The following is an 11,862-nucleotide window of genomic DNA, read 5'->3' on the forward strand; positions in this document are numbered from 1 at the left end:
TCCAAGCTTTCCGGCGGCCAAATCGGCTCGAACTCTTTTTTTTTTCCTGAGCTTGGACTTGCCAGGTGGTTCACTGCTATTATCTTCACTGCTCCTTTATTTTAAAATGCATCCTTCCCTACCCACATGCGCCGGCAAAAGAAAATAGAGAGGCCTCAAACTTGTAAGAGAAATTAAAGCAAAATGCAACCCAGCAGTTTGGTAATAGAGTAGATTCCACCATAATTCTCATTTTCCTGTGCTCCTTCTGGCTAGGCCTTTTCTATAACTAAACATCGGGGAAAACCAGATGATGAGAAAACTTCAAATTTTCTCCCATAGAATAATAATGACCGGTCTCCAACAGATCTCGCTCCCCAAAAGTTGTGCTTAACATAACCGCAGACCCTTAACACAAATATGCAAAATCGCTCTTAGGCTTTTGCACTGCCAGGACACCTAAGACACATGCGCATGTTTGTGCTTAACAATGTAACCTGCGAGACCGACGCAATTTTCAGTCAATTCTTTGCAACTAAGCACCAAATTTCGACAGTTTTATCATTATAAATACCTGAACACCTTTATAAACTAATGGGAAATACTGTCATTTAAGTCATTTAATTCAATCCCAGCCAGCTCTAGTTGGGAAATTTTTGAGAGGGGGTAGACACAAATTATATATAGAAAACCACAAGAAAACCTTGATTGCAGCTGGATAACAGCAAGAGCCCCTCTCCACACCTCCTGCAAAAATGCTGGCTGTCGTCCTGCTCTGTGCCAGGCAGGAGCTATCATCGCGTTCACGACCTGCGGTACCTTGTAGGAGTTGGGTTTTTTTGCTAAGTTCTCCAAAGAGCTGCAATCCCGTGGGGATACAGGAACAGCGGGAGCAGGTACCATACGCACCGACTATCTGGAAGCGGTTCCCTAATGTCTGAATGGACCAAAGTCCAACCTGCAAACTGAACCCACAGAGTGACAGGAGGAAAACAAGTTTAAGTGCTAACATAATAAGAAACAAAATTTAAAGAGTCACTAAATATATGTGGGGAAATAGAGGAGTCCCCTCATTTAAATATATTTACATAATATTAAAGCTATTTATTTTACTTTTCTCTCCAACAAAATTCCCTTGCTACCCTGGGCAAAGTCCCCATTTAAATTAAAAGGTAAATACTTCATAAAATACACGCATTAAAAGAGCCATTGCCCTCGCGGGTTTTCCAACTCCTTTTTCCATTCTTCCATTTCCACGGGGCCCGATTTCTCGGCCGCCTCCCGGAATTTCCGGTGCCGACCTCCCGCAGGAGGCTGCCCAGACCACACAAGGCTTTGCCATTTAGCTGGCAGAGCTACATGGTGATACCTGACAGAGGCAGATGCAACAAGACCGGTTTAAAAGTGTTTACACCACTTATGCCATGCTGGGAAGAAAATAAATTATCTCAGTGTAAATGCATCCACGCTGCTGCAGCCTATGCCAGCATGGCGGGATCAGTTAAAATATAAATACGTCGCTCACCTAATTGGCACAGATGTATTAGCTGATTTTTTTCTAGCATAGACCAGGCCTAAGATATGAGGTAGTGAAGAAGAAAATCAGGCTCTTTTTTTTTTTTTAATCTATTCTATAGCATTGATACACTCTAAAAATCTTTGCTGCTCTGACCTATGGATTTTAAAAATAACGTCTTAAAATCTGAAACGTAAAGCTAACACCCTAAGCCACAGTGGACTTTTATGTGGAGGCATAACTATTAAGAACTCCCTCGCTTAGGGTCTTAATTCAGGCAAATATTTTTGTTGCAGAAAGCACATAAGCACGTGTTTACGTCCCATTGAAGGAAGTGGAAATGAAGCACATGGATAAGTGCTTTCTGAAATCTGGGCCACAGGCAGAAATCACGGTCTTTGTAGAATTTATTTCCTCATTCATTTCAGTGCTGTTTAATCACAAGTCATTCATGTTTTAAGACAGTGGGAAAAACAGAGACAATGGAAGCTAAATCGAGTTTGTTACAACTGTTCAATATTTACAGCATCCGTAGCATCAAACAGAAGTATTTTTGGTAACTTAAGACAAATACCTTTTTTTTGTTTGTTTTTGAATGTACCGCGATAGTCTTGTTAAACAAACCCGCTGTCACGGATGTTAAAGAAGTTGTTGTTTACATTTACCGAGTCATTCAAATTAAAAATCTGCTCCTGTTCCAAGCCCCACTCCCCTTCGTCTTCATCTTCTGGTTCTGCCTCAGACCCATTGCGAGTGTTTTCGTACAAAAAGATCTGCTCATCCACGTGAGCCGGGGCTAACCGGTTTCTCTTAGCGCTTACAACATTGGCAGAAGAACCAAAAAGGCGCTCGGGAAAGACCCTCGTGGCCAGAATACACCAGTATTTCTGAAGAACCTTTGGTAAAACCGGGAACAGTGCTAATCTATCAGACCACCACTTTAGGGGATCCTCGTTCAAACCAAGGACCTTTTGCGACTTAAAGTTGCTCAATTCCTCCACGATCTGCGCGTGCCATTCCTCCTGGTCTTCCACGCCTCCTGTCTGGCAGAAGATCTCCGCAAGCATGTTGTTGATCACGCTGGTTGGCGGAGGGGTGGAAGAGATGATTATTTTCTTCACGGGAGGTTCTTCTGAAACTGCAAAGAACTTTTCTTCAGTCCTAAAGGTGTTTTCCTTTACTTTCTCCAACAGGCTTTTTGCTTCTTCCACCACTCTGTTTTCAACCTGCTGCCGCTCAAAGGCCGAAAGAAATGGTAGCTTTTTGTACCGAGGGTCCAGGAAAGTGGCCACGTTGAGGAACATGTCTATCTCAGGGGTGTGCTGGTAGGTGCTGGAGAGCTCTTTCGCTATTACCTCCTTGGCCATGCTGATCTCCTTCAGGTCATTCTCCTTGATGTTCAGGGTGGTGTTGAGAAGCATGTGGAGAAGCGGCTTCACCATGCTTATCGTGGGGTACTTGGAGGCGGACATCATCTCCGCAACCTGCTTGAAGGGCTGCAGGAGCTCCACGAGGCCTTCGATGGTGTTCCACTCGCTGGCCTCCAGCATGAGGTGGTGGTTGTTGCTGTCCTCCACGAGGACGGCGGCGATCACAAACTGCTGCTCCTTGAGGCGCTGCAGCATGGCGAGCGTGCTGCCCCACCAGGAGACGCGGTCGCTCACGAGCATGCAGTGCAGGCTGTTCTGCTGCTTCTGCTTCTCGCTCAGCATGTACATGGCTACCGTGGACTGCTGAAAATACTCCACCAGCTTTCGGCACCTGGCAAGAAGGCCGCACAGCTTGGGGAGCTGAAAAGCTTGTTGTATTCCTGCATTAAAAGTGTGCCCCAAACAGGGCATCTGCACTGGAATATCCAGGAGGGAGCAAGCTTTCACAATGTCTTTACCATAGTCCGTCGTGGCACCGAAGACTTTTGTATTGATCCCCCACTCAATGAAGGTCTCGTAGAGGACTCGCGTGATAGTCTCTGCAGTGTTATCCTCTGGTACTTCGAACGTCTTTAAACACCGCGAGTTAACGGCCAGGCAGTTGGCCGGGCTACTGCTGAGGAAATGAACCGCCACCGTCACGTACGACCTGTTCTGGTTCTCGCTCCTCCACATGTCCGTGGATATGCCGCACCACAGAACCTCCGTGAGCTCCTTCAGTACAATCTCCCTAATAGCATTGTATTTTTCAGGAATAGCTTTTGTACAGAAATACTTCCGGCTGGGGAGTTCATACCTGGGATCAGCCGTTCTTAGGAGGGCTTTGAAGGTGGGCTCGTCCACGATGGAGGCAGGGTACATGCCCTCGCAGATCAGGCTGATGACGGCCGACGTCAGCTCCTGGTGCTTCTTGTTCTCGTAATTCTGGTAGGTCTTCATAATTAGGTTATCTTGGACAACCTGCTGTGACGACTCTGGCTTGATTTTTGAAAAGGCAGTGGCAAAGGCTTCCCTCATCTGCTCTGTGTTACTCTTCACAAACTCGCAGAATTCGTCGGGGTGATTCTTCTCCAGGTGGTAGGAAAGGTTGGACGTGTTTCCCGAATAGGCGATCTGGGCCATGCAAATACGGCAGTAGATTTTCTTCCACTGTAATATGCATCCTTCCGCATTGGTATCAAACCCAAAGTACTTCCACACTTTACTCTTTGCTCTCGGATGAGCCACTAACTTTAGGTCTGATGGGGAACCTTCTAAACCTTTATTCTCCATTGCTTCTTGGCCACCGTTCCACCTTTTGATCCTTCACTCATTAATGAGTACCTGATAAAGGCAGTAAGATAAAGATACAATGAGAAAGCACAAGTCTGACCACGCTTAACTATCTGAAAATAGCGTTTCTGAGAATATACCAAGAAACCTACCTTACTAATTACATTTGCAAATTTAAAGATGAGATTTGCAGGAAGTGTGACCTACAAGAAGCCCATTAGAATGTCCAAAATTAAAAAGGCTTTTAATGCATGCTGCTGGGAAACTGAGCTAGAAGAGCTGAGAACACGTTGTTTCTAGAATTACATAATTCTTGGTAGAGAAAGCGCAACAACCACCACAGAGCTGATATGTTATTGTCACAAAAACGAGACAATTTACTGCAGGATCTCCCTCTCCCTTAAGTTATAGTTAGAGCTGAGTCAACATCCTCCTGTCTAAGAGTTACTGAACTCCACTATTAACATTTATTTCAAATGAAACCTGATACTGAAGGAGCAAAGGTCTTATTGTCTGTTTATTTTGAAAGAAGTTTGTTAGATTGATGCAGTTGTGATGGGGTTTGTTGTTGTTTTTTTAAAAAAAAATAAAAATACTTGTCATGCAAATCATGGCATTAAACCTGCTCCTCTGAAATTTAAAATGTTTTCTGACTGAAAGAAAAGGAAACAGCATTTGAACCCACATGCAGAGCAACAACACACATTTGAAACCTTTCCTGTCCTTCTCTTCCAGAATCAAAGCAACCTCCTGAACTACGGGTTCCCAGTCTTGGTTCCTGGAATAACAGTGCATCATAATTACAGGAAAAGGCATACAGCTAACCACTAATAAATGTTAGTAGGCACAGCAGGTAGAAAATAAATTTAATTTCTTTTCTTTCTTTCTGAAAGACTAAAGGAGCGGGGGTGGGGGCAGGCCGACATCCTCGAGCAGAGCGTGGCGATAAGGCAGGACTTGGCAATCGGTAGCTAAACATCTGCACAGGGCAGGGCTTCTTGAGCACGCAGCGCAGGGCAAGCGGCATCTGCGGCCCACAGTGTCCCTGGCTGCGGCGCGGGCAACCACGAGCCAGGGTTTATTTCTGCACACCAAGAGGGCACGAGCAACACGGCTGCGCACCGACGCGCCTCCAGCTCTGCCCACGACACCCGCCCGGCCAAGGAGGGCCACAGGGTGCGGGGAAGGCGCAGGGAAGGGCGCAGGGAGCCCCTTGTGGCGCTTGGCCGGGAGCAGGAGCCGGAGCAGGAACTGGAGGGAGCAGGAAGCCCTCGGCCCAGCGCTGCAGTGACACAAACCCCAGCGGGAGAGCAGAACAGAAACTGAAAGAGGGTTTGTGGGGCCCCTCGGAGAGCAGCGGGAGGGAGGGCCCCCTGCTTTGCTCATCCCCAGGGGTTGTGCGCACCAGAAAATCCTGGGCGAAATATTGGCTGGAAGCGGGAGGAAGAAGGAACCGGCTTCTTCAAGCTTGCTGCGGGGGAATATCCCGCAGAAGGTGACACATGGAAGTTTTTCCCAGAGGGTCTTCTGATGCTGAGGAGCATTGCAAAAAGCTCCCCCCCAAACTATCATAGATAGTTTGCAGAATTTTGTGAATGAAAACAAACAAACAAACAAAAGCCACAGATCTACTAAGTATAAGTATAGATATATTAATTTATCATGATTACATATACTTATTTTAACAAACCTGAATGAAACACATAGCGTAAGTATTTTTTTTTTTCTGTGTTTATATCTACAAATTTATTTCTGGGTGCAGATCTTTTGGGGGGGGAGGAAAAAAAATGAGTCCTAGTATGCCCTCGACTGCGATTCATTCGGTGCTCTTTAGCTGCCAGTAAAAACTATTGATTCAATCTGGTAATGCTGCCTACGTCCAAAGATGAGTATATTGACAGCTCCATGGTATGAGCGCTGAGGATTTTAAAAGAGAAAGTGGCATAATACAGAGTAGCACAAAAAACACTGCTACAGCGTCCAAGTGGGCACTGACAAGATACATTGTATCAGGATGTTTCACAGTTGCTTCTGGACTCCTCCCTTCTAGGTTTAAAAGTGTCTCAGGACATACTGAGACTCCTCCTGTTTCACTAAACCTTATTGTTTCCTTTGCAATTACATCGCAGTTCCTGGAAGCAAGGTGAGAGCCACTTAGAAAAGGAAACCAAAAGGAAGAAAGAAAGAGAAAAGGTGATGTGCCTTTAACAGCTAAAATTAGTATGACACGCCTTGGATCAAGAAAAGTTCATCAAAGCCCCATTTTGGAGCAAGGGAGTGTTACAGCCTCACCCCACCCCTCAGTCCCATGCACATTACAGCTTTACCATCATTTTTAGCTACATTTACTAGCACTTCACATCAGTGGCACACAGTAGCTCAGGATATGTCAGCATAACCTAGCCTTGGTTTTAATGTTTAAAAACACTTCCACTGTTATAAACTACTACCTCAACATAATCTTCCTCTCCTCAAACATTATCCTGATGCCATTAAGAGAGCAGTTGCGCGTTTTACCCTAGGAAGGGTAAGTTCTTCCTCTCTGGGTGAAGCCATCGGGCTGTCCAGAGCGGAGCGCCCAGCTGTGAGCGAAACCAAGGGCTTCGTGCTGGGGCTGATGCAGTTCCCATTGGGAAGGAAGCAGGTCCTGCCCCTGGGAAGCGCTGCAGCCCGTGGCATGGGAAGCTGACAGGAGTGCTCTCTCAGGGTGCCCAACTTCCCACTGCAAACATCTAGTGCCACTTCTGTTTGCTGAAAAGCTTCTGGCAGACAGAAGCCTTCAGGCTACAAAAGTGCCTTTCCTTTCTCTCTCTGTCTCTCGAATTTCCACCCACATTTAAATGGGGTGCAAATGCTGCAAAGTTGCTACTTCCTTTGTCTCGATCCTGCAGCTGGCCGAAACCACCAGCAAACAGAGAGCAGAGCTGAGGCTCTTTGCAGGCCGAAGGGACAGCAGCCCTGCCGGAATCCCGGAATCCCGGGCTGGGAGCGGCTCCGAGGAAGAGGAGGCTCCTCCTGCTGCCCTCCAGCACAGGCTCCCTCTCCTCGGGCCGCTCTCCCGGCTGACACTGCTGGCCAGGGAAGGCTGCTCTCCTGATGGGCAAGGAGGGGAGGTAACGAACCCTCTGCAGCATTTGGCTTCCCCACGACCAAAATATAAACACTGTTCTGTAAACTACCAGTTCCGTAACACTAGTAGTGTCCGAAGGCTGTCCGAGGGTGGCCCGGGTTGCGAAAGGGAGCCCTGGGCACGAGGAAAGGCGGCGCGCGCAGCCCCGCGCCCCGGCTCTGCCCCTCGCGCACGGCCCTACCGCACGGGCCCCAACTACCCGCGCTGTTTCCGCAGAGCCCCTGCCTCGCTCCGCAGGGGCAACAGCAAAACTGGTATTTCCTAGCTTCTGAAACTGCCTAAGCAGCTCTCTCCTGCACGGAGGAGCAGTCTTTATCTGACACATTTTTCGCCTACTGTCAGTCCTTCCTGCTTGACCATCCCTCTGCTACCGCTGGAACTAGATGCTGTTTAACCTGGGGTCCTCGCTGCTTTAAGCAGCGAGTGATAAATCCATCATTATGCTTTAGTCACACAAATTAAAAGACCTCAACGCATGAATTAAGAGATTCTCAAATTAATATCTCATGATCCATTTCAAAAAACTTTCTACAAATTAAAATATTGATCAATTAGTTAGAAACTGGGTCAAATTAAAAACATACATTAAGTTAAAGTCACTTTTAAGACTAAGGGTCAGTTTAAGTTCCTCAAAACTGCAGTCAACCACTGCCCTCTTCAAAACCATCTTTCTGCACCTCACAGGTACAAATATAACTACTAAGACTTCAAAACTACAAAGTATGCAGCACTTAACTCTTCCCATTAGGCATTTCAATAAAATAAAATACACAGTAGAAGATAAATGCAGGAGGAAAAACCCCATGGAATTCAATTCCATGAAAACTTTTAAAATACCAGAATTATTATTATTATTAGGAGCATTTTTGCCATCAGTAAGATAACTTTCAGTGATGAGATTTTCCCATGTATATATCCTGTTGTCTTAATAAATACTAGTAATCAGTGAATTCCTAAAAGATTAAGTTTCAGCTTGTCAAAATCTGAAGATAACAAGATGCTGATATATGCAGGGATTTTTTTCCCAAGTTAATTAAGATTAAGCACTGCAAAAAAAGAAAGGAAAATAAACCCCTGCAACTTCTAATGAAACTGTTGTTTAGACCACAGAACACTAATACAACTTACATTATATATTTGCAATTACATTAACGTAATTGCTACTTTAAAAAATGTTTTAAGATATGTACCCTCTTCCCTTTCGCTGCTGCACAGTGATTTTACTTAATGATATAATCACCGATTGCAGCTCCTTTATCTTCCCTCTCTCCTTGTGTTTCAGGATTAGGATTTTGGGACAAACTTCCCACCCCTCCTGCTCTGTAGCGCTGTGGGGTTGCACCTTCAACTGAATAGTTTTGCCTTTTCAGTTCATAGCCCAAAAGAACTACTAAATTTTTGCACCAACTCCAGGTTTCAGAGTTCAACTTGTCCTCCTTCTCAGACAAACTTTAATCCCACCTATAAAAAACAAGTGAACCTTCGTAGGATGTGACAACACGTGTGTTAGAGCACATTGTGCCAGGAACATAAAACTATGACTAAGTTTTGGGAAAGAAGAAGACCTAATTTGGTTTACTCTTGGAGGTCCTGAAAGCCATTTCGGTGGAGGCAGGCAGATGAGCTTTCCCGGAGGAATTGGCAGCGCCTTGCGGGACAGCAGGGCGCTCGATCCCGCTCCATCTCCGCGCCAGGGCACGGGCAGGTGTGAGCCCTGTCTCTGCTCGCAAGGCGCCTTCCACACAAAGCTGCACCGGGGCCGCCAGACGCCCGGGGACTCAGAGCCCTATGGAGGCCAAGGAGACCAGCTCGGAGACACGGATCAGCTCAGCCCCGTTCCTGACTTCCAAGACCTCCCCCTCTGGAAGAGACTATGACAGTTATCATGGCAATAAAGTCGTGAGAGGCCATCGTTCAGGAAAAAAAGTGTACAGAATCTTTAATCTACATATTTCAAAGCTTTCTACATTGCTGTCCTGAAAAGTAAGTTGGTATTTTCTTACAAGAAGTTTACTGCTCGTAGGGCTTAATTAAGTCTACCGTAATCAACACTTTCACTTTCTGACATACTTTTTGTGACACTACAGTTGCTATTTTGAAATTATTATAAGAAAACTAGGCTAATCTAGGTAAAACTGTTCTTGCTGCTTGTCTAAAAATGTTCCTTCTTGGGATTTTTTAAGCAATGGCTGGACAAACCGAGTCAAAGTAAAGCTGCAGGTACCTGCCAAGAGGCAACTGCGCACAAACAACTATCCCAGGAGGAAACTGCGTGTCCTTGGAAGAAACCAGCCTGAGTTAGAACTGAAAGAAAACTTTCCAGATCTGTCATCTCTGGTGGTCCCACTCAGCCCTGCTGACACTTCCCAGGTTGTATGTCCACTGCCCCAATCTGACGTTTCTAAATCCAACGTTTTTAATAGCAATAAAGAAAAATACTTGGGTAACACTTCTGTCATGCTATTTCTCTTTAGTGCTAAACAGATTTGGAAAGTGTTACGCACCCTAGGCACAATACCCAGCCTTACCCTGCCAAGAAAAACTAATGCTGCAAAAATGCTCAGATGACTCCAAACTGTATGCACATCTGCCTTTGGTGTTGTTTGGATTCTTTTGTTTGTTTCTGCTTTTTTTATGGATATTTTTATCATATTTTGCCAATGAGAAAGCCGAAGCCAAATCTGCGGAATTATCAGGAATGGATAAAGTTAGATGAAGCACTACCCAATGGAGCTGCATTTGATGAAACACTCAGACAGGCGTTCATCGCGTGGCTTGTTTGTTCTCTCCGCTCCTCGGGTCTTCAGGTATTTCCCAAAAGAATCATTTCTGCGCCCTCACTTATACACAGGTGCCTCGTATAGATAACGCTACGCTCGCCCCAATTTTTGCTATTTTTCTTCTTAAATCTACCATGCGTTCTACAAAGACTCTTGCAGCTGGGCAGAAAAAGCCAGGGGCACCGACCTGCAGGCAGTTTTGCCCCAAGCCCTGATGATACCATACAGGTCCGCAGGGACTCGCAGCTTGCTGTTAAGTTTATAAAATCAGCAGCGTTTTAAAAGCGTAGGAGCATGAAGCCAGGAAGGAGCAAATCCAGCCTTTTGCTTCCCGGGACTCTGCGAAGTTTCCCTCACGAAAGTTAGAGGCGGGGAAGCCGCGCTGCCCCGGGAGCCGCGGGCGCGCGGGGCGGCCGGCACCTACCTGCGGCCGGGGGCGCCTCCTGCCCCGCTCGGCGTCTCGCGCGCGACAGAGGCGCGGGCGGCGGCGGGCGGCAGCGCGGAGCGGCCCCGGCCCGGCCCCGCCCCCGCCGAGCCCCTCGCCGCCTCCCGCGGCCGCCGCGAGGCCGGCGGCGCCGCCCGGCCCGGCCCGGCCTGGCCCCGGGGGGCCGCACGGGGACGTTGGCGGCGGCGGGGGGCGGGGCCGGGGGCGGCCCGTGCCCCGCGGAGGGGAGGAGGAGCGCGGCGGGGGAGGGGGCGGCAGGGACCGGCGGCGCCCCCGGCGCTGGGGCGGCCCCGCCGCGGCCAAGGTCGCGCCCGGGCCCCGGCCCCGCTGTCGCGCCGCGGCGCCCCGCGCGTCCCGCCCCGCCCCGTCCCGTCCCGTCCCGTGCCCCCCGGCGCGTGCCCGTGCCCGTGCGCGCGCCCGCGGCGCTGCGCGGAGCTCACCTGTGCGCGGGGGGCAGCGCGGGCGCAGGCGGCGGCGCAGCTGGTGCAGGACGACGCCGAGGCCGGCGCAGTAGACGCGCAGCAGCGGCGCCGCGCGCGCACACAATAGCGACATGGCCGCGCCCGCGCCGCGCGGAGCCCAGCGCAGCGGAGCGGAGCCGAGCGGCGGCGGCTCTCGCGCCTGCGGGAGGGCGGCCGGGCCGGGCCGGGCCGGGCCGGGCCGGGCGGGCGGGGCGGAGGCGCGGCCCGCAGCCAGCGGAAGGGAAGCAGGGAGGGAAGGGAAGCGCCGCTGTCGCCGCCGCCGCTCCCGCCCTTCTGGGCATGTGCGGGGGGGCAGGGCCGCGCTGGGGGCGGTGGCGAGAGCGGGAGCTGCCGCCGCCCGCGCCGGGCCCGGCCGCCCCGGCGGGCAGGGCCTGCGCCGCGGCCCGCGGGCACCGCGGGGCCCTTCGGAGCGGCGCCCGCGAGCGGGAGCGCCGAGGCCGCCCCGCGGGGGCCGCGCCGGCGCCGGGCGCTTGAGACGGGGCAGCAAAAGCCGCCTTGGCGCTCCGGCGCGGGCCGCGCTGCGTCCTGCGGCGGGCGTCGCTCTCGGAGCTGGGGTCGCTCCCCAAGTGCACGAGTAACAGCGTGGGCTGCGAACAGGGGCTTCGCAAGAGCCGCACCTGTGTATGCGGTTTCATACAAGTAACGCTTTTGTCTTTGGGGATGACATGGGCAGCCCTGCGCAGTTCTAGGAATCCAGGTGAAGTGCAACTTCTTTAACATAATAAACTTACATTCTGCAGGGGATTTAACTAACGCTAAAGTTTTTCATTGTTGGATAACATTGTTCACCAGAATCAACTGTGACTGTCTCCTTTCTGTAATATGCAT

The 11,862-nt window shown here is 49.6% G+C and overlaps 2 protein-coding genes across 3 annotated transcripts in view; both read right to left on the minus strand.

Moving 5' to 3' along the window:
- DHRSX (dehydrogenase/reductase X-linked) overlaps positions 1-11,130 on the minus strand; it is a 167,361-nt gene extending 156,231 nt beyond the window's left edge. The window contains exon 1 of the mRNA XM_088521845.1: positions 10,993-11,130. Coding sequence (XP_088377971.1) covers positions 10,993-11,107 — 115 coding nt within the window. The 5' untranslated portion in view covers positions 11,108-11,130. The remainder of the gene's footprint in view (positions 1-10,992) is intronic.
- ZBED1 (zinc finger BED-type containing 1) lies at positions 1,885-11,105 on the minus strand. 2 transcript variants are annotated; one of them, XM_088521834.1, is made up of 2 exons: positions 10,993-11,105; positions 1,885-4,248 (listed from the first exon to the last, which is right to left on the minus strand). In XM_088521834.1, exon 2 carries the CDS (start codon positions 4,195-4,197, stop codon positions 2,110-2,112), a length of 2,088 nt encoding a protein of 695 aa, XP_088377960.1. In that variant the 5' UTR covers positions 4,198-4,248; positions 10,993-11,105; the 3' UTR covers positions 1,885-2,109. The 2 variants fall into 2 exon arrangements, with proteins under 2 accessions (XP_088377960.1, XP_088377961.1); XM_088521835.1 differs by lacking the exon at positions 10,993-11,105 and adding an exon at positions 10,532-10,566.
- Positions 11,131-11,862: the final 732 nt, after the last annotated feature.

The sequence above is a fragment of the Tinamus guttatus genome, unplaced genomic scaffold (assembly GCF_059628265.1).
Source record: "Tinamus guttatus ecotype Peru unplaced genomic scaffold, ASM5962826v1 Tinamus_guttatus_pri_ptg000134l, whole genome shotgun sequence".
In the NCBI taxonomy this organism is placed as follows: domain Eukaryota; kingdom Metazoa; phylum Chordata; class Aves; order Tinamiformes; family Tinamidae; genus Tinamus; species Tinamus guttatus.

Excerpts from the sequence above, each read along its gene's own strand:
- ZBED1 (XM_088521834.1), bottom strand. The coding sequence starts at position 4,197 with ATGGAGAATAAAGGTTTAGAAGGTTCCCCATCAGACCTAAAGTTAGTG.